Below are 26,302 nucleotides of genomic sequence, written 5' to 3'. Positions count from 1 at the left end.
CGTGGAGGAAAGCGAATGTTTAGAGCGGATCCTGTTGCTGAGCAACCGAGCGCTAACGAGGTACTATCTGCATCTGGCAGGCGGTGGGACCCCCAGGCGGTGTTGGCGGAGATCACCCGTTCATCCCCCTCGACCTTCAATAGCATATTCCTGCATCCCTTCTTGCATGTACACCGCGGTCTTCAGGGGCCCAATTATTAGTCCAACACATCTGCACTTCACAATATAGATGAATGCGATAGACTTTCCCGGCATGTCCTTACCAGGGGAACCTCCAAGAATCATCCAAACAGGCCCGCGTTTAATTGTCATGTGACCATGCTTATCGATAAGGGAGCCCGCGATCGTCTGGTCCCGCATGTGTTCTTATCCTCCGCCACCACCAAGCAAGACGCAGCTTCTTCACAATGGGAGACAACACAGTTCTGCGCAAGGATCAACTGGAAATCAGCTTGCACAATGAGAAGAAGCTGATCAAGGAGGGAGCCATTATTGATGACAACCCTCTCGACCTCAGCGAACCTTTTCGGCAACTCTGCGAGTCGTGTCGTAAGGGGGACCTTAAGGTTTGTCAAGAAAAGATCACTGAGGGGGTCAATATCAATGCACGGGATCATTATGATTACACCCCCTTGATTCTGGTCAGTGACTTCCGTGTTGTCTGTGTCGTCCAAGCTGGATCAAGTAGTAACTGATAAGCGCTTAGGCGAGTCTTTGTGGCCACTACGAGGTCGCCCAGCTACTGCTAGAGTCCGGTGCTCTATGTGAACGAGATACCTTCCAGGGTGAAAGGTGCTTTAAAACCAATATTATCTCCGGTCCGGTTATTCCCAGAGTCTCGCTAACTTAGCCGTCTCTCAATAGATGCTTATATAATGCATTGAACGACCGCATAAGGAATCTGCTGCTCGAATACGATTATTCGAAATCTACCGATCCTCTCCAACCTCTTGCTGCCCATACAGCTTCGCTCCTGGTGCGGGAACAGCCCAAAACGTCAGATATAGAGGTGGCTACAGGCGAAGAAACTCTGTACTTGCATAAATTCATTCTGGCCGCTCGATCACCATATTTCTATCAAAAATTACAGGCTTCTCCCGAAACAACTACGTGGAAGCTCCCCAGTACCATTCCACCCCAAGCCTTTGGCACGGCGATCAAATACCTATACTTGGGAGAGCCTCCTCGGGATTTAAGAAGCGGTCCCGGGACAGGGTTTACTGAATCCGAAGTCTTTGCTGGAATCGACAAGATAGCCAAATATTTGGAAATTAACAGTCTCGTTGACAGCATAATCGACGCCGGTGACAGAAGACTGGCACGCCAAAGGAGAACGACAGAGATTGCGCGGGGGCGAGACCAGCTCGAAGGATGGTTCCGAGAAAATGTCCTCAAGCATAAGATAGAGATCGAGACGTCGAAGGTCGGTGAAGTGAAATGGGATCATAACAACCCGGTCTTTGCAGATGTCTTGCTACAGGCAGACGAGATTTTCGAGGATGACCTTGACGGTGAAACTACCGGTACGACTGGAGCTTCTGAAGCTAGGTCTATTCTGTTTCCGTGCCATCGGGCGATGCTACTGCGATCCGAGTTCTTTCAGACCATGTTCAATTCACCCTTCCGCGAGGCCCATATGAAGGAACATTTGCACATCATTCCCGTCGATTGCTCACCAGACGTGCTGGAAATCATCTTGACCTTCCTTTACGCCGAAAGAGCAGACTTCCCTCTTGATATTGCGGTCGAAGTGCTATTCGCGGCGGATATGCTCTTTATCGAGAAGCTCAAGACCAAGGCCGCCGTTTTGATTAGTACGCTCGGTAGTGGTAATATGTCACAAGCGGAAGCTACAAGGACCAAGGGAGATGTGGACGACGACATTGATATTTACGGCATTATCCGTGCCGGGTGGATGACGCGAGTTCAGCGGCTAGAGGAATTCGCTGCTCGCTATTTGGCCTACCGTCTCGAGGCGTATATAGATTCGCCGGAGTTTGCAGAGCTGATCCAGGAGTCAGCATCCCGTATCCAGGGACGACAAGAGACCGATTCTATTGAGTTGTTAGATGATATCCGGTTTTATCTCAACGAGCGGTTTAGGCTACGGTTTGACGATGCCGGAATTGAAGAGATGATGGAGGAAACGGCACAGCAGCAAGCTGCGGACCAAAAGCTTGGTGACGAAGGCATCGAGAAGGTCACCAGCGGAGTCGAAGAAATTCATATCTCGTCAAACGGTCATCCACATCCTGATGGTGAAGGATTGCCTGAACGTCTGGCGCCCGCGCCAGCGAACGGACAGAACCATGGCTCCATCATCAAGACATTGGACGGTGCGGTTGTGGAAGATGAAATCAGCAAAGATGCAATAAACTACCAGATTTTGATGGAGAAGCTTGACCAGATTCTGGAGAGCTTGAACTTGGACGCATAGACGGCTACGGATCCCGAACGGTATCTACAAAACACGAGTTGACGATTGACGACCTAACGCAGGGTATATATATATATACATACATATGGTCCCAACGAAGATAAAAACATATAGAGAGCGGTAGAACACGGTATATTGGATATTCAGTACACACAAAGATACAATCCTGGGCTTTCTGGCGAGCAGCACAACATCAACACACACTATATATATATATATACACACATATATGATTCAATCCAGATTTCACTATTCAAGTTGATTGCATCCCAATACAAGGGTCTCATTACAAGGCAACATCAGATCAATTCTCAAGGCACACTACGCTTTGAGGGAGTCAAGTCTCTTCACAATCACACGCCATTCGACCTGCGCCATCAAAACGGGTCCTGAGGGATCCCACGGTATTGAGAGGTCACAAGGCAAAAACCCTCAACGAACAGCACATCGATCGGGTCAACGGATGTTTCATACACTACGGACAGATTAATATTTATGGATAAGCGTGTTGACGAATTCAGGTTTTTGTTGCGCTGCTATTGACTGGGAACAGGGAAAGCTGCACCCCCCCAAACGTGCTCTCCAGGAGCAACAATTCCAGCATGCGCCCCGGCCCGCAGGGCCAGTGCGACACTCCTGAGGCCGCTAGTACATGCAGTCCTATTGTTATTTGATCATCCTCTGGACAAGGCGAAGTCAAACAATTTCAAAGTTTGACCAGACGGGGGTCAGAGCCGTGAATTTTTCGTTGCTGAGGCATTGACCGTAAGCGCAGACACCCCTGCGACTAGAAGTGTCGCAGCGAGGTGTGACTCAGGCATCACGATGCAAGAGGTTGTGACAGAAAAGAAGACTATGCATAATTGCGCTGGCAGCATCTCAGACCCCGTTGCTGCCCATGCAGCTTCAAAGCAATTATCCAGATCCCTCGACGAGCCATCAGGGCGAGTTTACGTGAGTCAATCTGCCATGCAAGGCGCGCGAGCAGCAAGAGCAGTGTCCAGAAACCACTTGCATCCGACGGAGGATCACGTAAAGATGTCCCACGCCTCCAGAATTTGACTTTTACTTTTCCGACGTGTATGGGTTTGAGCGTGTGGGCAGTGTTACGGTGTGCTCACGGTGTGGGATGGCAGACTCGAACCCTGGGAGGCCTGCACAGCCAACCAACATCCAACACTTACGACGATGCAGCAGGGAAGAGCCACTCCAGGAGGATCTGTACTCCGTACAGACTTCAGAGTCAGAATGCGACTCAACTTGCGGCGATGAGGCATCCCAGCCCACCAGGCGACCAACCGCTCTCGGAAAAGTGGACGAGGGGAAGCTAAACCTGCAGGTTTGAAAATCAAAGCGCGAAAACGCTGGTGATCATCGATGTTGATTGGCGATCTGATCATTCTGGCCCCTTCTTTTTATCTCCTGGTGCATTCTGGCTGGGACAGCAATCGGGCATTTCCGTGGCGGATCGCCCACGAAACGCATGGTCAATCTGGGTCGGAATTTTAACCTGCCAATCAACAGGGCTGGTTAGCCGGAAAATGGTTGATGTTGGGCGTCAATATGGCGGCCACTACGACTCGCTCGCAGTGGATGACCTTTGCCCCCCTCCTCTCAACTTGATTGTCCCGAGCGTGGGATTGCCACGACACAGAGGGCGTCACTGATCTTGCGCCTCCAAATACCCGGTCTGGTTCGACGATGCTCACTTGCTCCGTCCCCACTGATTTGCTCCAAGAGGTCGATCGACAAAGCCATCGCCACTCGGTGTGTGCGGGGGACGAGGACTGATTGGTGCGATATTTTACGAGTTGGAAACCGTTGAGCCATATGGCGATGAACTAGGGTATGCTTTCACGGCTTCTGATGTTCGCGAAGCTTACGCCTGCGTGGGACAAAGAACCAATCTCAGGTTTTTGCCAGGCAGCTCCCACGCCTCCAAGCGCGATGCTGCGAGGCCCGTATCAGGGCTGACGCCATTGTGGGAATTCATGGCGGGGTCCAAGGTTCAAAACGCAGAGGGGCAGCGGGTTGAATTGTCGCTCCATCCATTGACAGTTTGCCTGATTTTCTCAAATCCCACAGTCGTGGCGGACAATCTAACTTGATGCGGCAGTAGTCTTCTGTATGGTAAATCATGAGGCCTGGTGCTTGCCTGCCAGCATGGACTAAAGGATTCCAGGTGGCTTCTCACACAGAAAACAAGCGAAACCTGAAAGCAGCGGATGATCCGTCAAGCGACCTTGGGCGGCCCTCGCGCCGGATATGCATGGGCTGACCTCTCTACGACGCATTTCCCTGCAACAAAAGAAAGGCATCACTCTTAACTCCGTAAGCCGAAGTACTTTCGGCCTTCGACATGCCTTTTGGCGGAGGCCCTGCGATCGTACATGGAATGGCTCGTTATTCATGGGCCACTCTCGGCCTTGCTGGGTAACTAGGATTCTTTGGCCAGGTGATGCAAAGGAAATGCGGGCATATGCAACCGTTCAACTCCTCCCAAGCGCCTGGTAATCTATTCCAGAATTGTCCGTCAACTCCGGTAGCTTTTGCTCTCCATAGCAGACATCTATTCGAGACACATGCGTGATTTCTGGTGTTACAATGGCGCAGTGTTTGTCACCACACAATAATCCTTCCGGAGAAGGTCATACTCCTCGTGGCAGCCACTCCGTTCCCCAAGAAGATAGTCTAACGGAGATCAAGGTCGCATCCGCCGAGTAAGAAACCTGACGGTCGATAAGCGAAGGTAAAGAGGAGGGTTGGGACGGGCAGACATTGGTACCCTCAGGACCCAACGCACAGTGCCCTAGATGCAAGTTACCATTCGTGAAGAGGAATGATTGTCTGCTCACGCCTTCACCGAAGACCAGACTGTGTCGACGGATGAATGGCTGCACTCCGCGGAATCCTGGATATGCAGCAGATATGGAGAAGCCAAGGACGGCAATATACTGTGAGTCATCATAACCTCAAAAGGGTACTCCAACTATCGAATCTGGGAAGAGATCGAAAGTCAGGATGCATGCTCAGATCAGCCGGAGCACCTTTGACCCTCCGAAAAGATGCAGGACAGGACCACCGGCTCTACGATAATGCAGGGGACGATTTTGTGGATTATTATTGCCTGGCAGCCTACAGTGCTTTGGAACTGCTCTTTGGAACCAACACCCGCCGAAAATAGCCGCAATTGTCCAAACCGACGACAAATTCCTCGTATGTCGAATCGGGAAATTCAATGCCCGGCGCAGTCCGAGATGTGGCAGGCTTCAAGCAGGTGATGGATCCCTCAGATTACAGACAATGTTGGAAAATAGCTCAACTCTTGGGCCATCTATCTGCAAGGTTATCGCCAGTATCACACCCGTCTTATTGGCAGATTGCAGTTGCTATTCTTGCTTCAAATCCCAGACCTCGGGCTATGCAGTTCAATTTCGTATTGGGCGCCTTGACCACCTTTTCTGAGAACACGAGAAACCCAGCAATATAGAGTTAGATGAGATGAGGGTCGAGGTCAGCCACGGCGCAGATTGAGAGTCACGATAATGGCGGTCACAAGGCGCAACAACACGCCGTCAGCAGTCAAGCCTCTCACAGCAGACTGCAGCCATGCAAGAATTGATGATTGTGATGCAGCTGCTGCGCGGAGCTGCAAAGCACAGAGCCAGCGCACGGAACCCCTTCGTCTGTATCGACAACTTTGTACTTGCAGTTCCTGGCCTGCAGCAGAGGAACCAAAGGAGCAGCGGTAAGAAGAAGGCTGAAACACCAGTCACTTCCTCTTCATGCAGCCCTGATCACATTCGATGATCACCGACCGACCCCCCGTCTTGAGGAGCAGTAGCTCGCCGGCCGGCACCAATGTACTCTATCGGAGAAACTAAGGGTATTCAATAATGGGCTCTGGACTTAGCTTCCTCTCTGCGTCGCTGAGCCGGTTTCCTTGGACATGAGGATCTCACATCTCCACCCATCTCCGTCTCTCGGGGGAAGGCGGGTCTACATAGCCCTTTAAGCGGCTGTTATGATTATGAAGCTCTTTCTCAGAACGTATATACTGTACACTCTCAGGCCCTCAATAATAGTGGGCACAGGCATCTCATTCTCGAAGTAGAAGCCGACGTACCCGGGTCCGAGGCAGGCCCCTTGAAACGTTGAAGACAGATCTACATTCAACACCACTGTTCCCATTTAGCCATTTATCCTGTAAACATCCAGAGTTCCATCCAGATGGACAGTGGAACAGTATGAATTATGGACAGCAGTGGAACTCCCCGTCTGGAACCTGGCAGGATGATGTACGGGCCTAATTTGGTGCGTCAGTCCCCGTTGTCGATCCCTCCCTCTGGAACAATTTCGGTGGAAATGAGCCCCGAATCCAAAATTTACGAGCAGCATAAAAACCCACTGTGCCTGATTGGTCCAGACGCCACGCTTAAACCTCGGACTCATCCATGGAACCGATGGAAATCTTACCCACGGCACGGCAAATCAATTAAGCCCCTTTGGGTAAGGCTCCGCCTGCCACGCTGGTGATCTTCGTATTTTTTCCACATTCTCTTTTTCTTTTTGCTAATCCTTTTTTGGCTTTTTCCGGCCAGGGAAACTATAACCGATTAGGTTAGTGGATTCGAGATGTCTTACGCTGCGGTTCAGCTGAGTTTGAGGCCACCAGACTGAGACTGGGACGCAGCCTGAGGCTGAGACTTGATGCCTGAGCGAACGAGGCATCACCTTTCCTTCTTTCGATCTTTGCTTCTGTCGGGCAGATTTCCCTTCTAGTGGTGATATACAGATGCTCACTCCTACTACTATATAGGGTTAACAGCCACAGATCACCAACACAGTACAAAGCATATCATCCTCCTCGCCCAGAGCACCCGCATATGGAAGTCACCACGACAGACAGACTGACAGACCAGGAACTCCTTAGTTATCCCAGCCACCTCACAGCCCTGAGCTCACCAACACCGCCAACAAGTCGGCTGGCTACCAAAGTGCCGGGCACGCGGCGGCGCAGGAGCTATGGCCGGATGATGCCCAGTTAGCGAATCCTTATTCCTGATGTCGTCTGAGACCGCCGGTATCCAAAGGGCAAAGCCCGGCCGATCCTGATCCAGTGATCCTGATCCTCATGGCCGCGCCTTCCTCAATCCTCAGGGCAATTCTCTTTGCCAGGGAATGAGAATGCCTCAAACTTAAAATGCCGGTGGCACTAACGCTCACAGTAAAACCCCGGTGGTCTGTCGTCGATGAAAGGAGATTGATTGTCGCTCGCGGACCCGGAGTAAGCCAAATGTGGTAAAGTACGGAAACGTCCAGTTCGGACCCCGTTACTTACGTTACTACTAAAGTAGTTAGTTCGTAAACTAACTTATGGAGCAAGAAACCGTTACGAAGAAAATGGAAAGAAGGAAAGAAACAAAAAAGGTGGGCCATGCATGCGGAACCCACACCTGTCTGTCTTGTGTCTGGCTGTCTTTCGCTTGAGATTTCCGAATCCACGCGAGAGTTCCAGGGATCATGGCTGAGAGTGCAGCAGCATTCTGGTTTCAAACCTTGTGTAAACTTTGAAGCATGATACAGAAGGAACGATGTATTGTGCTATCGCTCGACTAGTATACCGAAACCCTGTCAGAGTCTCTGACAGGGTTTCAGTGTGCCGTCGATCAGAGGCGAATCCCAGCGGTTCGGGCTGGCCGATGAAAGGGAACATTACTCCGAGACTACTCAGTCTTATTAATTCTTTGTCAGATCTGGGCTGGCCTGTTTGTATCGTGAGCTGCGGTGTTGCTGTGGCCCCACGGCGCCCCACATGCCACATGCCTGCCACATGCCACATCCCACATCCTCAGCAGAACTGACACTGACACTGACAGTCAACCAGCTGAGCTTCATTTTGCCAGGATGAAACGGTCGCAAAGTTTATCCATCATGACATTCGGTGGGTACTGCGCCTGTTTATGCTTTGGCCACGACTCCTGGTTATGTCAGTCCTGGTAAATGCCTCGTGGATTTCGACGCATGCGGCGAAATCATTGTCCAGATATATATCTCGAACATGGATGTATCCACGAACCACCCAAAATGTCGGAGACTTCAGGTATACGAGAGCTTGCGAGGTTCAAGGCCGACAGCGGTTACTTTCATGGGAAAGAGCTCCGGAATGCCCCTCTTGTCAAGAAAAAGACCTGACAGCTGCGACAGGTCGAAATGGCACCCGTCTATGGCATACCTGACTCGGTGTTCATTTACTTGTTAATTTCCAGATCATCAATAATAAAGTCTGGTGGTGGGTGATATGTCGGCTGGGTGGTTCAGAGACTCCTACTTGGATAGGCATCTTGCCCGACGAATGCGATTATGAAGAGATGGAGTGGTGGGGGATCATGGATTCCCACCATAAATAAGGTTTGACTGAAGAGAGTGTCGCCGATGGAGGAAGCAGGTATATTAAACGAGTCGGCAGATCTGTCGTCTAGATGACGCCGGTATGAGGCGATAGTCGCCGATAGCTTCTCCAAGGCCCTTGATCTTAATTAATATGCATGGCGTGCGAGGGCTCCATTTCCGACCGCCTTCCTTTACTTTGTCTGTATGCAGCCCCGAATGCCGAGACTGATACCGGAGATACGAGGCAGCATCCTTGTTTTCGACTGTCATATCCCTTGAGACGGCCTCGGGTAAAGGGAATGGGGAGTTTCATTTTATTTTTTCGCGTGATGGATCGCTATCAGAAAGACAAGACAAACGGTATCTTGCAATGTTGCTGCACGGATCATCATAACATGGTTGTCAAATTTCTTTTAGCTTTCGACATTTCTATGTATAAATGATCGACGAAAGTCATGAATGATGGCGTCCGTATCGAAATTACGTACCCGTACCCCAAACTCAGTCTTTGCTTGGCAGTACCTCGGTGAGAGAAAACGGTTGGGCCAGGTCTGTGGAACTGGATGGCTGGAAGTGCAGGCTGAGATTCCAACAAATGATCTCTGCAATGTCTGTCGCCTTCTCACCCCGTCCTGATTCCTGAGAAACTGAGTCGCGGATCGCTGCAGAGGAATGAGAGCAGCATACCTAAAATTACTAGTGAAAATGAGGGTACTAGAGTGCATTAGTGCGTCGGCTTTGCTGCCAAACTCGGGAAGGGCCGAAGGGTGATGGTGACGGAGGCGACAATCTGCCACGTGAAACCACTAGGGGTCCAGACCCCAGCATAGGAGCGAGGAGGCCACCGCTTTCCCCCAACAAAATGATCCTGGCGCCCGCTCCAGCAGTTCGATGCTCCAGACTTGTGGTTGGTGGGTTTGCCTCGGTGTTTCAGCGGGTGAGCGTTGGAGCTTGGAAACTCTGTAGGCGAGAGCTAAGCCAAATTCGGCGCATTTATCTGGACACTGGGCAGTCTTGCGCACGGATTTCTCGCTGTGAATCGTGACTGCGTGTCAAGTCCCGATTCCGAACCCCTGGCTGCCTGGATCCCCACGAACCCACCGGAGCGAGCTCCAGCTCCGTCGACAGCCGCGCGACCTCCGTCACCTCCCCGAAGCCTGACCTGGCAGCCTCACAATCACAGCCAATATAGCGATCGACCATCGTGGCTGGTGGGGAGTTTGTATGTATCCAACTCGGCTGCTTCGCGTTGAGACCTCGGATATTGCACTTATCATGAAGCTCTTCTGATCACCGATCCCTACCTTACCCTCCATTATACCACTCCGGAGTATACTTGCCCAAACGGTCAAAGACAAAGCAAAGTTGCACGATCACCACGCAATAATAATGTGCACCGTAATACGGAACTCGTAATGTGCCGCGCCCAGACTCGAGCTGCTGTGCCACAAGTCAACCTGCGCTGCAGGATAGTGTGGTGATCCGCCGCATAACAGCCTCCGACCGTGGCTCCATGTGTTTGTCGGTTGAGTCTTGGTTGAGTCTGGTGTAAGTGTGTAACATCGCTTCCAGCTGAGAGCCGATATTGATTCTGAAACCGAAAAATGTGATTGGACATGCAGGGGGAAAAGGGGGCGGGAAACGTCGATCCCGTGTAATACGCTTGCGCGTGGCAGGAGACGCCTTGATCTCCTCATCACGCGTGGCTGCACAGGCTTGGCTTTGTCTCCTGATCAACTCCTGAAACCTGAAACATCGACCGGGTTCACTTTCCTTCGGCTTCTTGTTATTGATCGACGCCTATCATATGGATCTTACCGCAAGCCTATTCTGCATCTCGATGCAGACTGGACAGTGGGCGACAGCAGCCGACATGGTTTCTCACACTGTGCGAAGGCTTGGGTCGTGCGAGGCTTATCCTTTTGGGGCTTTTCCAAGCGAGGCCTTTTGAGATTCGATCTCATGATCGATCTGGTAGTCTACTAATGTTGATGCTTTCTTTTCTTTTCTTTTCCTTTTTTTATTAGACTCTCCCGCAATCCCCCTAAGTCATAACCATGACTCGTCCTTGTAATTCAGCGGGTAAGGCAGGCTCCCCGTTGAGGAAGCAGCGCCGTGGAATAGACCGGGCCCGTTGCGCTATTCGACTGACGGCAACTATAGTTTCATTGTCGATAGTATCGGAGGCAAGCTCCTAGTGACGCCTGATTATCTGCTCCGGAGCCTTCACTAGTCCGCATTTAGTCGAGCCCGCGAAGGTTGGAGAAGGGGAGGAGAGGGCGAGATGATGAGCGCCCACTAGGCGAGTTGCAGTAGTTCATCCGAGCACAACCGAGCACAAAACCGAGCACTCAAATCGGCGGTCAAAGCTGAACGTTTTGAAGGCGTTGGAATGATCGTCGTGCATCACAATCGAGTTCGACTGCTGAATCTTGGGAATCCCTTTTTGGTTTAGTTGGAGATATTGGAGCGCTACTGGTGCCACCGGCTGATTACCTGCTGATGCCTTTCTGGAGGATGAAGTTCACCTCTGGTTCACAAAGGTATACTTTTTCTTGCGGTCCGAATCCCTTGATTCCTCTCCCTTTGCTTTTTATGAAGATATGCCGAATTTCTGAGGCATGCTTTGGGTCCGTGAGAGGATCCCATATCCAATATTTTGACGTCAACAGCTCCAGGCTTCGACTCCCGCTTCCCTTTTCGGTCGGAAAAGCGCCAAAGCGGAAATATTAATAGTACCAGTAATCTTAATTAAGTTGTCAGAGCGAAGAAGCGAAATCTGGCACGAAGATCTCGAGCCTGAGCATCACCCAGAGACCATTCTGCTTGTTCCGTGGCTCGACTGCTTGGGATGGCGACGGCCCATGAGGAAGATCTGGTACAGGCCTCGTGTCTCGGTACCTAACTTGGAGCTCCAAGGGGCCACTCTGTTTGTCCGCCGGGAGAGGAAACTGGAAACGCGTACGCAATTGGCCTGAACTTGGTACGCTTTGAACGGTTCGGTTCGTTGCATTTTATGAAACGAAGTGCCTGGTTTCGAGCGATCACCGCGATCCGTGATGGTGATCATCATCCTCGAGAGTCGAGATTCACCGTCGCATCGGTTCCAATCGCAGGTCGAAAAAGGAACTGGAACTTGTACTCATGCTCGTGGATCGCCCGACTCCCGAACAACATCTGATATTGGAACAATATTATTGGTGGACACGAGAATACACCTGTCCAACAGACAGCGCCTGTGATGATTGCTGTTGGTATATTTCTTTTTCATTGCACAGGAAAATTGCAGCCCTCCGATCGTATTACTATCGTATCTCGCTCCATCGAGCATCCTGTGCGAATGAAAGGAATGATCTGTGTAAGCTTGCCGGTCATCTTGACCATTGTGCGACCTCGCTTCTGCCTCGAGTTCCTTCAGGCGGGTTGTATGATTGGCGCAGCACTCTTGTGTGACTCTGGACCAAGGAATTGGGTTCTCGAATCCATGACTGCTGACTGCACTGCGCCTTGCGCAATTTCCCACGGTTTCTGGACCTCCCCGGCCCTCTCAGTCCACTCTGGACGCGAAAGCATTTTTATGGTCGGATTCTGGAGACGGCTGATTTGCAGGCCTTATGCACGGAGGAGGCTAAATCTTTGGTGTTCTCCCCGAAACCTCATCACTTACTATCGAGTCGGACAGACGGCAGAAGAACAACTCCAGAATTATTGTTTTGAAGCCGATCAGCCAATTAGATAAAAATAGTACGAGGACCTGAAGCTACTGGGGCTAACGTTTTCTTGCCTGAAAGTGCGGCCAGGAGAATAAGTGATAATAATTATAGCGACATTCATGCAGCTGATGCAGACAAGGCGAAGCTGATGCCTCCTGATGATTGGGCCGTAAGCTTCGCTTGCACGAGATCGTTTATTAAGGTTTGGGATGTTGAGTGCGAGGATCGGGGGTAACCCTTTCCTTTGCTTTTGCCTTCCTAAAGTACGAGTGCGGTTCCCTCGGATCAGCTTGTATCCATCAAGACCAAGGATCACGGTAGGAAGATTATTATCTCGAGGAGAAGAAACCTACGGAATGTACTCCGGGAACTGAGGATCACTGGGATTCCCATGATTCACAGCTAGCGTTTTAGGGAGGAAGCCGACCCAACAGCCAGCGCAACGGATGTCTCCCGTGATGACTGGCGGTGTTGGATGATGGGCGACTGAAGATTCAGGAAGGAACGCCGTCTCAGTCGCTTGGCCGGTTCAAGGCGGAAGCTGACGATCATGGTCAGAACAATCCACGGAAATGAATTACGCAAAACAGAAGCGACCGAAGAACAGGCACTGGGACAGGCTACCATTGACCATCCAGGGTGAAACAGTGACCACTCCCATGTCTTGGATGGAATGCTCTCGGGATATGCGTTTATGTTTGATGATTCGGTTTTCGGGCTGATGATCTCCCATTAGTCTGGTCAGTGATGGTAAGTCTGGTGCAGTCTTGCTCGTCTCCATCGCCACTTTCGTCGACGCTTGGTTCTCCGCCGAGGCTCAGGACATGTGGATAAGAAACTCGGGTAGAGCCAAGCCTTGAACCAGGGATGATGCCAGTTGGGCCCTCTCCCACAAGTGGACAGGGAGGAACCTGTGGAAATCAGCGCAAGGCCTGGAGTGCGCAAAATGTCGTATGAACGCTTGTGGTGAAGTCGATCCCAATGGACGTTGTAGTATTGAAGGGTCATCGATCTTGGTGATCAATTAGCCGAAGCCAAGGTAATAACCAGAGGAATAAGAGAATCTCTTTGATATTGCCTGTCAGCTTCCAAGGCCTCCTCCAGAGTCCAGGTTTCCCCATTTCCAGATAGGCAACGTCATAGTGAGGGAGCCCTGGAAGCGAAAAATCATACGGATGTGAGGCCTTGGCCATAGGAGCAGTCGACGCTAACTTAATCTGGTCCTTGGTCCGGCGAGGAACCTCCTTTATTTTCTGATTATCGTTTCCACTCGATGATAATCTCCGGTTCGCTCACGAAGGCTGCAGGCTGGTCGCGAAGTGACTTGGCCCCCAAGCGAAGGATGCAGCGGATGGAAATCGTTCCCAGATTCCCTTCCTGGTGGCCTCGCCAAGCCTGGCCCGAGCCCAAGCCGGAGCTGCCACCGGGCTCCAGAGGCTTGGTTGATGATGATGGGAACGGAGGCACTTCCATTCCAAGAACAGTCTTCCCCCCTTGTTTGTCTTGATCGCCCAAGGACGATGATACGACGCGTCGATCATGGATAAGCAGCGAGACTGAGGGCAATAGGGTAGGAACGAGGGAACGACGACCAAAATTGCTGAGTTTGACGCCAAAGTGAGGTTGCATACGAACACCAGCAGGCCACACGGCACCCACGGTCACTGGCCACCCAGCCACGAAACACAAGGACGATCGGCGGGCGGTCTTTTACGAGACGAGATCAGGTTCTCAGCAAAGACATGATCGTGCGGCAACGATCAGCCGTTAACGGGGCATGGGATCGTTGTGACAGGTAAGACCAGAAACGGAGCGAGTCCACCCACCGATCATCGCTCACGGCGCCGCCTGTCGAGACCCATTAATAATTGTACGTAGTCCTCTGTCGCGGCCTTGCAAGGTTGCCACGGCTCGAACCTGGCCTCCTGCCGGGCAGATCTGCACGAGGAGATTGTGTTGGATTCTTTGGACCTTTTGACGGAATTCGTCGTTAATGAAGGAATTCTAATTCCTGAAGGATGCTGATTGCTGATTGCTGATTGCTGTTGTTGAGGGCGAGGCGAGCGACTGCCTGAGGAATCGATCCCATTCTCGCGTGTCAAGGGGCGTAATCTATTACTAGCGCGGACGCAACCCAGGCTCCACCGCGCCTCGATTAAGCTTTGGACCGAGTCTCAGTTGGCGGCGTACTGTGCTTACGGTACGGTCATCGTCTAAGAGCTCCGAATCGGCTCTCTCCACAGCCCACCTCCCCGAGTCATTTCCACGACGGCGGCCCATCAGCCTGCGCAAATCAGCCTTGGGGCGATCCTCCTGCTGCATTTTATTTTATTTCTATTTTCAGGCTTTTATTTTATTTTTTTTCTGAATTCTTTCATTTGCTCCCCACCTCATCTCGCGGCCCAGGTCTATAAACCTCGTTGTTCTCCCCCCCTGTTCCTTCTCCCCACTCCATACATCTGGGTGCGTCTGGATAGCGTCGGCTCCATCTTATATTATATCTCTGACCTTGTTCCCTCGTCGCCACGTTTTCTGCTACTTTAACCCGTCCAGCCCGTCCACTTCCCGGCCTCCTCCATCATTACTACCCATTGCCTCCCGACACCATGGATCTCGCCAGCCTCATCTCCCAGCCGGGTTCCGAGCCCGCCATGACTGTCAAGTCTCGATATAGCCCTCCTGCCTTTGAACCTGGCTCCTTCTACCCTTCAGCTTCGGCTTTCCGCTCGCAGGCGCCGCTGTCTCCTCCAGTTGAGGACAAGGCACCTCGCTGTTCGCTGCCTTCTATCTCTTCGCTTCTTGATAGTGCTGATGGCGCATCAACACATGCAGCAAGTAAGGCCTCCAAAGCTGCTCCCCTGCGTCAGCGTCCTAACTGATCACTAACACATCAAGCAGAGCGCCAACGGTTGAGCTCCCCTTCACAGCGCGAGCTGGATGCGCGCCCTGCATTCGAAAAGACACAGTCTGGCGCCGCTCCAGTCCGCTTGCCTCCCACTCCGCCATTGCGCCCTGGCTCTGGCTTCCACAGCACTACCCACTCGCCTTCCAGCTCAATCTCATCCGCAACGAACCAGATGGTCAAGACCGAGTACCCTCAACCACCAGTGACACTGGCCAGCCCCAACGAGAGGTCATCCATTTCAAGCCAGGGCTCCGCGCCTCACCACCACGCTCCGGGCCCCTACGCCTCTCCAGCTCCAAGCGTTCCTTCCTACTCATCTCCCGTTGAGCCATCACCATCAAACATGTACTACCAGCGTCCGGCCTCCGGCACATATCAAGGCGCTCCTCCCCCGCCACCACCTTCATCACACCACCAGCCAATGATCTCTCCAGTAACACCGGCCTGGCAGCACCACCACTACTTCCCGCCATCAACCAACACACCTTACCAGCAGAATCATGACCGATATATCTGCCGCACATGTCACAAGGCCTTCTCACGACCCTCCAGCCTGCGCATTCACTCTCACAGCCATACCGGCGAGAAGCCTTTCCGCTGTACACATGCCGGGTGCGGGAAAGCCTTCAGCGTGCGAAGCAATATGAAGCGGCACGAGCGCGGCTGCCACACTGGCCGCGCAGTCGCTACTGCAATGGTCTGAAGAAACAAGAACTAGAACAAATAAGCGAAAACAAAACAAAACAAAAAAAAGCAACGCATCCATCGAAACCTATCTGGCGGGCGAGATGTCACACTCGCAATCTAAAGAAAACAGCACCGCTTCATCATCTCAACCTACAATAATTTCCTCTTGACTTGTTTATCTCATTTCATGATACCCTCTCATATTCTGTTCATTTTACCGATGTTCATGTTCTGCACCGGTGTCAGGTGTCACGGGGATACGGATACGGCGTGGATTTGGATTCAGCTTCGGATTCGTTTGGGGAACATACACATCCAGTTCCAAATCTATTTACATTGCATTTCTTCTTCTACCATTACTTCTCTTCTATTCCTGTATACTTTCACACATTCAACTTCATAAAACCCGGGTCAACATCTCATGTCAGGCCGGGGAAGGATGTTTAAATGTTTATTGCATAATATGCATGGCATGCATACCAGAGAAGCAATGGAAGGCGAACCAAAAAGCTAGATTAGGCTAGGGTGCTGGGCTCCCCAGCCCCAGTATGTCTAGCGAGTATGGTAATGTCTTTATTTCTCATTTTGTCATATTTCCTTTGTTTCAATGATGTGACATGAAATGACCCCCTTTTCCTTTCTACCTCAACCTCGGAAGAAGAAATGAATTAAACAAAGATGATCAACTTTACACTTCGGATTGTATCTTGTAGATGATCTGTAAATGATAAACCTGTGTGCCCCTGAGCTGTAGTTGACGGTGTGCCTTGGGCTTATTTACTATGATGAAGATCGTTCAGGAGGAAAGGAAAAGCAGGAGCTCCAAGTCAGCTGGAGGCGCCGGTGTCCTATCTCCATCGCTCTTCACTCCCCACGTCGGTAATATTTGTTCGGCGACCAGGGAAAGGGGTGATTGTCCCGATATTTACGCATAATAGGAAGGAGCGTCGCCATAACAAACTGGACTATCTAAGGATGGAAGGAACGGCCTCCTTGTTAGTGCGCTTGGCCTACAATGGAATGAAGCAGCTGAGTTGATGGCATGATATGCTTGGTACTTATGACTTTGAATTAAACCTTGATCTTACGTAGACATTGATTGTCTGTTCCATAACAATAGCCTCCCTTGTTAACTCCAAACAAAGCCCTTCAGGTATCACAGTGAACTATGGACAAGAACTGAACCTAAATACAATAAGCGACCCCTATATCTATCGCGTATCCGTGAAACACCAAGCTCAAAAGGCATAAATATAGGACTGGAGAGAGAAAAGACTTTAAGCAGCTACAGTTGACCGCGAAGCAGTGTTGTCAATGGCCCTCTCCTTGCCCTTTGACCGCGAAGTAATGGCTCGCATGTTTTTCACAGCCGTACCAAAGTCAATGAGGTTGTGATCCTCGGGCATATGTTCACCGCTGACGATGCATAAAACTCTCATACCGGGTTTATAGACGAGGCCGCTGAGTAGCTTGGGCGTGATAAGGAAGTACTGCCCGCCGCCGCTACCGTCTTCACTCGGGGCGCATGCGATATCGACAAGGCGCTCGTGGACCATGCGTTCGTTCCGCGGGTCCATTCCTTGGTTAATCTCGTCGACGACGCGGAATGGTGATGCGGAGAGAGACTGCAGGGCCATGAGGTAGAATATTGTGCTGACGGCTCGCTCTCCACCGGATTGGCGATGTGAATCCAGAAGAGACAGGCTTTCGTGCTCTCTGAACTTGACGTGCACCTGGACGGACCATTGGTCGAAGTCGTTCCCGCTTGGTTGGCCGTCTGGTCCAAGCTCTTCGCCTGCCTTGTCCAAAGAGACTTGACCAGCGCAACCGATACGTGCGAACGAGTCTGAGAATGCGTCGCTAACGCTCTTGATAATAGCATCTAGTCTTGGCTCCCATTTGCCTCTGATCTCGTTTATTGCGTGGTTGAAGTCCGCAAGCTTGTTTTGGAATTCGGTAAGTTTTCCGCGTAAACGTTCGATTTGCCGTTCGCGCTCTTCAAATTCTTTCACCACATTCGAAGGGCCTCCGTGGGTGAGTTCAAGACGCGCCTTTTCAGAATCGATTTCGGCTTCCAGTTCGGTGACGGTGTGGCTGTCGTATATCTGCTTGCCCATTTCCTCTAGCTCGGGCTTTTCCTTGAGATGCGCCGCAACCTTCCTTGCCTCTTTTCCGACTCTCTTGGTTTCCCCCGCCATTTCCGCAACTTCTTGGCTCTTTTGTTTGACTTCTTCGCCCTTAGCCTGGAGCCTCTCGTTATGGTCGCTGGTGCGGCCTTTGAGGATTTCCAGGTCTGAAATTCCTTCAACCTTCCACATTGTCAACTTGATCACTTCCTCTTCGAGACCACGGAGTGTCTCAACCGCATCCTGTTTGTTATTAGTATCGATTCATTTTCGAACTCGCCAAGTCTCATACCGCATATTCTATGACTGCTTCAGCCTTTTCAATAGATAGTTGATCCTGCTTATTGCGAATATCATGGACCTTGGCCCTGATTCTTGCAAAATAGTCATCGTTTGATTTTTTCTTGGCTTCTTGCTGGCCTGTTGCGTCTTGTTAGCGGGTTGAATATGAATTGAAACGGCATGACTTACGTATTCGTTCTGGAATGGCTCTGAAGTTGGTGTGGGCAGTTTGCTTATCTGCCTTTTCGCGCTCAAGTTCATCCTAAGGTGGAAGTTAGCAAAGTCTACCCGGGCAAGTAGTACAAATATCGCCAACTGACCCTTTCTTTTTGGGCCTTTTCATACTCCCGACCAAGTTCAGTCAATCTTGCTCTCTCAGATTCAATTTCCTCCTGAACGTTTTTGACGTCATCCTTCAACTCTTGAATTCTTGCCTGTAGAGTCCCCTTTGCTGATGCATCAACAGGCTGGGAGGTCCAGACCTTAGCTGGTCGTACTTGTCGTACGCGGGTGGACGAAGCTCCGGGACCGTATTCTCGTCGTCGCACAATTTGGTAGGCCTGTTTACCCGCCACCCATGATGTAATTGAGCTCTGTTCCAGGGCCGTGTATGTTTGATCAGAGATGTCTCTTAGACTGACTGGTGTCTGGTGCAGCCTATTCTCACTGCACAGTATCGCAAGTACAGGCTCCGGACCGTTGAGAAAGTCCTTTGCCCAGCCTTGAAAGCCCATATTTCTCAGCTCATCGTCATGCAATGGAGCTTGAAGATTGACGAGAGGAATAGAAGATGTCCTGATACTGATATCATGAAGTTTTAGGTCGCGATTTAAATATCTTTGCAAAGTCTTAAAATCATTCCGACTCTGGACCGTGAAAGCCGTATAGTCTGTTCTCTGCAACAATGCCTCAACATGGTTCGTGTATCTCGGATCCTTGATGGAGCAAGTGACAATCGGAGGACCGAAAACTTCTTTCTCGAATTTGTCTTGGTTGCTCAAAAGCCACTTGTAAGCTTTGTGGGATTCAGGGGATGCTTGCTGGAGCTTCCTCTCTTGTTGGCCAGCTTGCGAGTCAAGGCCTCGCAATTGCTGCTCGGTCTGGTTTAAGAGTCGCGTTGTGTCGGCGAGTTTTTCCTGTAACGGTCGTCGGCGGCCCTTGATCTCGTCTCCTTTCTCTTCGAAATCTCTTAGTTCCCTTCGTTTTTCTCTCTGTTCAAGCAGCAATTAGCAACACGGGTTGAGTATTTATGGTTCCTGTTTCTACACTTACAATCTGGTCGTTGTACCAATTAGGGTCAAATTCGACGGGCTCTTCATTCAATTGTCGGTTGAGCCGATTGATCTCCTGCGTAATCTTGATCCCTTCCTGCCGATAAATTCCAGAGCTCTTTTTCTCTGCTTCGATTTCGGCTTCCATATCTTTCATGGACTGCTCATACTCTTCGACTCTCTTCCCGACGTCTGTAGCCGCTCTTTCTGCAGCCTCAAACTTTCGCTGTTTATGCTTTATCACGTCATCTATTTGCTTACAGTAGCCCTCTTTCTCTTTGACGGATCTCATTACGGGCTCCAATTCCGCTTCAAGTTCTTCGAGTTCGCGCTGACAGGCCCTTCTCTCCTGTTTCGCAGTATCGAACTTCCTATGTAGCTCCTTGTATTGGACGACGGGTCGAACCATTTCCAATACTTCGATCTGTTTCTTGATCTGCGCTCGCTGACGGACCCTTTCGACATCTGCCCGTTGCATTTCTTGTCGATCCTCGAGATTCGAAAGTAGATCTCGGTCAGCCTCGTTGTTCGATTGAAGGCTTTTCTGCTCAGCTCGTAAGCTTTTCAGGTTTTCGTGTAGCTCCACCATTTCCGCACCGGCAGCAGCCCGCTGTGTCGAGTTAAGAAGCTCAATTGGGGTGAGAGCAGCAAATTCGCTAACTTTATCTTGCGGCAGAAACTGACACAAATTGTCGACTTGAATAGCGAACGAATGCGCGAGTCTTAGAACTTCACGCATACCAGATGGCCTTCCATTCAACGTAAACGTGCTTTTGTTGCCCTCTCGTTTGATCGTCCGGCTGATGACAGGATTCCGCTGGTGATTCGGACTACCTGCAAGCTCGATTTCAATTGTCGCCTCTCTGCATCCATGCTTGACAAACTCGCCGATGTCCTTCGCGCGTCCTAGATGCTGCAGTCACAAACAAACCTATTAATGCACAGGTTTTACAATAACGGGGAAAAGAGTACAACATACCTGCGGCCCCCATCCCAGACCAAGACAGATAGCACAAACAAGCGTACTCTTCCCAGTTCCATTTGGTCCAATAACCATATTCAGTTTCGGCCCAGGGAAGAACTCCGCAGAAGTGTAGGTCACGAAATCAGTGACCTTGATACGGACAATAGCACCGGGCTTGTACCCTTCCTGTGAGACCTGATTTTGTATACCGTTCACCCCGCCCCTTGGATGTCTTGCTGGGCCTAGACTCTGGCGCTGGCTATTCGCCTGGGTGGCAGTTGCGGAGTCATCTTCTGCACTATCATTCTCGTCATCCGTTTCAGCCGTAGCGTCAACATCGGAAGCCCCAGATCCAGCAGATTCACTTTCCTCTTCTTCTATTCTCGGACGTTTGCTGTTGCTCGAGGGGGAGGAGGACGCTGTGCCAGATGCATCGGTTTCATCATCTTCATCGGACCTTTGGCGGCGTTGAGGAACCGTGCTCAGGGAAGGCATTTTTGGATTTGACAGGTGAGTCTGCCTTGGCGATAGTCATCGAGCATTGGAGGGTTGGTCGCAAAAATGAGGCCCTTTCGATCCGTTTCAGCTCGCCATGGAGGCCGCCGGTTCCTTTGGTCTGGATTCTTTGTTGCGGGAGGGGAGACTTAAACTCGTGATTAGGCGTGGACGCGACGCGCCAATCGCCTGGCAGAACTAATCTATGTCTGGATCCGGTAGGCGGTGGCGCGCGGCAGCGTCGGCGTTATCGCATGATTTTGGCTTGCTCCGTGCTTTATTTTCTGAATAACGAACAGGAAAACCGATTCTCAATTCTCCCGGTGAAGCAAAAATGTCTATCCTTAATTCACCCCATAAGGTGAAACGCCTCGTTCTCGCCGGGGCCGTGACCGCCACCACGATTGCCGGGACACTCTACGGAGCTGGTATCAAGACTGAACGAGAGGTTGCTCAAGTACGTACCGGCTACGGTTCTATGTATTTTGCGATTGATTTGACCTAGGCTAACAATTTGCACACAGCACGTACAAAAGACTCGGGAAATCACGCTCGATGAGAGAATCGAATCTCTCCGAAACACACGCCAGAATCTCGCTAGCAAGAAAGAACTTGTCGAGAAGCAGATGCGTGATCTCGAGGCCAAGGCCGAAGAAAGGAAGCAAAAGGGTGTCGATAATAAGAGAGGATGAGTAATGGGGCCTAATTTGAGATGTCCCTGCAACCGAAACGACGAACGCACGGTTTTCGCCAGTACCGATGCCTACCGCTTTAAAGCCTTGCCAACGATAATCGAGACTAATAAGCGTGTTCGCTCTGCCTCTTCAAGTGGTCAAGCGCTCGTGAAAGTTGTTGGTACTAGCGATTGAGCGAATCCCGGCGGTCTCTATGGCATTTGAAGTATTTGCCGGGCAGCATACGAAATACGTGCAACGCCCATAACACATGAATGAGCACAGCATAGGGGCACAAATATCGGTGTTCCCAACAGAGGGACGGGATTCAGAAGCAGTGTATTCCTGCTACAGGCGCGCTAAGCTTGGATCGAGTACAAGTAGCTACTTACTAGTTAATGCCGATTCCGCCAGTGCTATATGGGATTGAACTTCGAACGGGATATATTGTATTTTGATCTACTCTTATCGGGTGATATATAACTAGGAGATGCGGGAAAAAAAAAAGGGTATATACAGATTCACTCAGTCTTTGCGCCGTGTATCTTGAACAAAGGAAATTAATATGTCTCATAAATCCGAAAATGTGTCATCTAACACAAGTGTATATGCAATCTAGAATCCAGGGTCATAGCACGTCAATCATCCAAAATACCATGTGTAAGAGCCACGAGGCTAGCTTCGTATCGTGCCGGGTTATGGTCACTGAACATCCCCGAGCCGAATCGTAATTCTCCAAATCGGGCTTCAACATCACGAATGAATTTGAGTTGCACCCTCGTTGCTGGTCGGCCTAGGCGCGGAGACCCATCTTCACTGGTATCAGAGGTGAAAGCGCTCCGCTGTAGGACTCGCATCGTTTCCACCACGAAGACTTCTCCGGGCGGTACCAACTTGGGCGCACACATTGATTCCCTGAGGGATTTCAGTGTTTTCCAAGCCCAGGCATCCTCACCTAAGCCGTCGCCGGCGTTTAACATCATAGGTGTTTCGTTGACATAGAACTTGTTCACGATACTCTGTCGAATATTCTCCCAAACACGGGAGCGGACGTGCGATTTAGTCTCGGAGACGTCTCCTTTGAATGCCAATGATGTCGTATGCATGTCATGCAGTATCCCAAGAGAAAGGCAGGGTACCACGTCCTCACCATTGACGATAGTGGTTATCAGTCCCCGTGTTGCCCGGCGCAGAAATGGTGACATTGTCGCGGGTGGTCCGTACGCATAGACGTGAATCGGTCGTCCAGGAGGAAGATAACAGGCAGTTTTAGGGTCCTCAGTGCTACTCGCATTCGGAAGAAGAAGCTGCTTGGTAGAGCGAGAAGCAGTCGTGAATGATACTAGAGACGGGTCGTTGGTAGGCTCAGATATCATCGTTGCAAGAAGGGCCGCCACTCCCCCACCTAGTGAATGACCGCATAACACGACGCCGTAGTCCGGAAATTCTTCCAGCGCAGCTCTAATCGTTATCATAACCCTTCGTCCTCCACCCATCAAGAGATGCTTCGCAGATGCATGCATTCCCTTGTGGACTTTCCAACTCTTCCCTTGCCATTCCAAATCGTCGTATTCACACGTCATATCCGTGAGAACATCCTCAAACCCCCAGGTCCCTCTAAGTGCTAAAACAACAGCTTTTGACTCGTGGTCCAAAAATAGGTAATGGACGAGAGGGAAGCCGCTTTCAGTCTCACCAGCAGCGTTGGATCCACCTGCAGGGTCGACATAGGACGACAGAAGAATGGTAGACGCTGGAAGTCCGGTGTGGTGGGAAAAGTCATGATGCTCCTTACTGTGTATACTTTCACGTTTGGTGCCCTGTGGCGCTTGCGGTACACCCATAACCTGGAGGGCGTTGGTTCCATAACTTGCAGAGGAATATCGACAGAAACGTCTAACATTTCGAACAAAATGTCGCTGAGGGAAAATTCCTGGAACAAGGCCGTCTCTGTTGAGCGCCTGAATAGTTGAGGCATCGTCATATGCACTCTTTCGTGCACGGTGGGCAAGGACGAGTGAAGTATCGGACCCTGCTGTTGCCAGAGAGTATATACTGGATGTGTAGGATTTAGATCTTCGGTGCGCGGGAGCGGTTGGTCGTTTATCAGGAATTATATTGACGGTGCTTTCTGACTCAGATCGTGTAAGCGACAAAGAGCTACTGCTGCGGACATGAGGCCTTGTCGCCGCTGGTGAGGAGGGCCGTAATTCTCGTGATGGAGAATAAGTATCCGTCTGCATCATGTATGACTCTTGGCTCTTCTCGTGCACTTTGTAATAGTCGGCTCTTGATCCCATTGACCGAGAGCCCCCATGCCTACTCGTGGCCGCCCCAGGCGGTGCTCGCTGGTCCTGGGCAAGGGTCCGTGGGGCCCCTCTATTAGCAGGAAGTGACGTTTCTATCTTGGGAGGCACGGGCTGCATCCCTGTGTTTGGTTGTCGCGCAGGCCTGTCTGCATGTAGCTGTGCCGAGGACTTCCTTTCCGGCACTTTAACCTTATTACGTGGTCTCGAGGGCCCTGATGGCACTTGGGCGCTTGACTGCTGAAAAGGCAATCGCAGGGATTGTCGTTTTGGTTGATCATTCTTTTCGCTTGCAACTGGCTTGACCCTTTGCGCAAACTTACTCAGTGAGCCTTTGCCGAAAGTCGCTTTGGAATCCGACCCAGAAGCTCGTCTGGTTGACTGGATCGTCTCTCTAGGTGAATTATGGGGCGCACCTGGATGGTGTAGATCGGATGATTGCTTTCTTGGCTGTGCATTATCAAGTCTCTTATGCTGCGGTTCTAAGGTTGGTTCGACATCGGGCATCGCAGACTCTTCTAGCCCTATAACACGCCCAGGCTCGTAACTATTATCGCCGTTATCTGCTTCGCGAGTACCGATAAGATGCCTTGATGGTGGCCTCACATCAGCACTTTGAGACCTGTTGAATGCCGTGCGGAACACGATTGTGTGCTTTGGGGCTCGTTTATTGACTGGGCCCCTGCCACCCTCGTGAGGAACATTGTGAAACCTTTCTTCAACCATCATAGTGCCTGGAGGGGCAGAGATATCCCCGCCATCGTCATCGTAAACGTTCACCGTTATTGTCCGCGCGGTCACAGTATCAGTTTTTATTGAAGCCCGACACCCTCGAGGGAGTTGCTTCATTATGTAGAGTCGGATGTCTTCGTCAGTTATACCGTGTTGACCATCTGGAATGACAATGGAAGGGGGGTGTTCCCCATCGTCGATTGCAGTTTCCGGACGCTGTATAACATCGAATCCGTCGTCAGTGCCTCCCGGAGACATGAAGGAGGACCGTCTCGACCCGTCTTGTATGGCTTCATGCGGGCTGTTCATAGGCTGTATGTGGTGCATCTCAAGAACATCTGCTCGGATGCCGTTGTCGAGGATGACAACATCCCATATAGTCTCCAGCCCACCACTGACTTGGATATATCTCTCTGTGTTTTTCTTCCCCCACCGTTGAAGCATCGCAAACCCGACAGTTCCAACCAATAGATCCCCAACTCCAACCTTCTCACCGTCTACATTGCCGTTCTGGTCACTGAACTCTTTTCGAATAAGAGTTATTATGGCTGCGATTGCCCGCGACGACTCTGTAGAACCAAGGATAGCATCGAGGGTCGATAGAAGGGCCTGGGACGTATTCGAGGCGGACAAAAGGGTCGTAGAGGAGAAATGAAAAGATGCAGCGGCAAAGAACGAGGCGGACGTTATTGTCGTGTGCAAGGCAGCGAGCTATATTCCAGGTTAGTCCACGAGCACGCGACAAGTACCGATCCCCCAGGAACTTGGCTTACACTCCTCTCAAGTATGGATTCGGCCTCCGCCTTTCCATGCTCTCCGCCACTTCGAACAGCAACATCGTGTCCGGCCCTGGTCAGAATTCCTTCGATGACAGTTCGACTAAGCTCTAGGCCTGTCAATGTCGTGACTCTTGCCCCATCGAGGGCGACCCCGCCGAAGTAAGTCCCTATTCGAAGGGATAAGGAAGTGGACTGCGTGACGAGCGAGACTAAGGAAGCGACAGGTCGTGGAAGCAAAGAGGTGCCTGAGCTCGTAGGCACATGGCTCGCTTCCCCGGTGTTATTCGATTCGGTGGTCGCGACTTGATTCTGTTTCCAGCTTGGTCCAAACCCCAATAATCTAGGCATCGCGAGCCATTGACGTAATCGCCAGATTCGATTCCACTTGACGTTCTCCGAGTGTTTGTTCCTGAGCCATAGGGCAGGGAGGCACTAGCGTTATCATTTGAATGATGGAGGAAGAGGGTCTGCCCTGGCATTTGGGAATGGTCTAACATGCGTTGCGTCAGAAGACCCCCAGGTGGCCGCGATGATGCGA

At 51.0% G+C, this 26,302-nt stretch overlaps 6 protein-coding genes across 6 annotated transcripts; 3 read left to right on the top strand and 3 right to left on the bottom strand.

Annotated features, from left to right (window-relative positions):
* Positions 1 to 407: 407 nt before the first annotated feature.
* Positions 408 to 2,437, top strand: ASPVEDRAFT_54947 (ankyrin repeat and BTB/POZ domain protein; the record flags this gene model as incomplete). Its single annotated transcript, XM_040814999.1, has 3 exons — positions 408 to 641; positions 707 to 792; positions 865 to 2,437. 3 exons carry the CDS (start codon positions 408 to 410, stop codon positions 2,435 to 2,437), a joined length of 1,893 nt encoding a protein of 630 aa, XP_040670613.1.
* An 11,363-nt stretch (positions 2,438 to 13,800) lies between these two features.
* On the bottom strand, positions 13,801 to 14,865 carry ASPVEDRAFT_31282 (uncharacterized protein; the record flags this gene model as incomplete). The annotated part of the gene is made up of 3 exons (XM_040810453.1): positions 13,801 to 14,207; positions 14,384 to 14,585; positions 14,743 to 14,865. 3 exons carry the CDS (start codon positions 14,863 to 14,865, stop codon positions 13,801 to 13,803), a joined length of 732 nt encoding a protein of 243 aa, XP_040670612.1.
* Positions 14,866 to 15,149: 284 nt separating this feature from the next.
* ASPVEDRAFT_31281 (C2H2-type zinc finger protein) lies at positions 15,150 to 16,151 on the top strand (the record flags this gene model as incomplete). Its single annotated transcript, XM_040810452.1, has 2 exons — positions 15,150 to 15,378; positions 15,442 to 16,151. 2 exons carry the CDS (start codon positions 15,150 to 15,152, stop codon positions 16,149 to 16,151), a joined length of 939 nt encoding a protein of 312 aa, XP_040670611.1.
* Positions 16,152 to 17,161: 1,010 nt separating this feature from the next.
* On the bottom strand, positions 17,162 to 21,424 carry ASPVEDRAFT_44389 (DNA repair ATPase SMC5). Its single transcript, XM_040813037.1, has 6 exons — positions 20,794 to 21,424; positions 19,816 to 20,727; positions 18,864 to 19,754; positions 18,733 to 18,805; positions 18,554 to 18,681; positions 17,162 to 18,504 (listed from the first exon to the last, which is right to left on the bottom strand). The coding sequence occupies exons 1-6, from the start codon at positions 21,271 to 21,273 to the stop codon at positions 17,413 to 17,415; spliced, it is 3,576 nt and encodes a 1,191-aa protein (XP_040670610.1). The 5' UTR covers positions 21,274 to 21,424; the 3' UTR covers positions 17,162 to 17,412.
* Positions 21,425 to 21,607: 183 nt separating this feature from the next.
* On the top strand, positions 21,608 to 21,965 carry ASPVEDRAFT_54944 (uncharacterized protein; the record flags this gene model as incomplete). Its single annotated transcript, XM_040814997.1, has 2 exons — positions 21,608 to 21,730; positions 21,798 to 21,965. The coding sequence occupies 2 exons, from the start codon at positions 21,608 to 21,610 to the stop codon at positions 21,963 to 21,965; spliced, it is 291 nt and encodes a 96-aa protein (XP_040670609.1).
* A 214-nt stretch (positions 21,966 to 22,179) lies between these two features.
* Positions 22,180 to 26,276, bottom strand: ASPVEDRAFT_173511 (uncharacterized protein). The gene is made up of 2 exons (XM_040808741.1): positions 25,759 to 26,276; positions 22,180 to 25,696 (listed from the first exon to the last, which is right to left on the bottom strand). Exons 1-2 carry the CDS (start codon positions 26,110 to 26,112, stop codon positions 22,586 to 22,588), a joined length of 3,465 nt encoding a protein of 1,154 aa, XP_040670608.1. The 5' UTR covers positions 26,113 to 26,276; the 3' UTR covers positions 22,180 to 22,585.
* Between the last annotated feature and the right edge of the window lie 26 nt (positions 26,277 to 26,302).

This window comes from Aspergillus versicolor, assembly GCF_001890125.1.
Source record: "Aspergillus versicolor CBS 583.65 unplaced genomic scaffold ASPVEscaffold_8, whole genome shotgun sequence".
NCBI classification, from domain to species: Eukaryota; Fungi; Ascomycota; class Eurotiomycetes; order Eurotiales; family Aspergillaceae; genus Aspergillus; species Aspergillus versicolor.
This window is presented reverse-complemented; position numbering and strand designations above follow the sequence as displayed.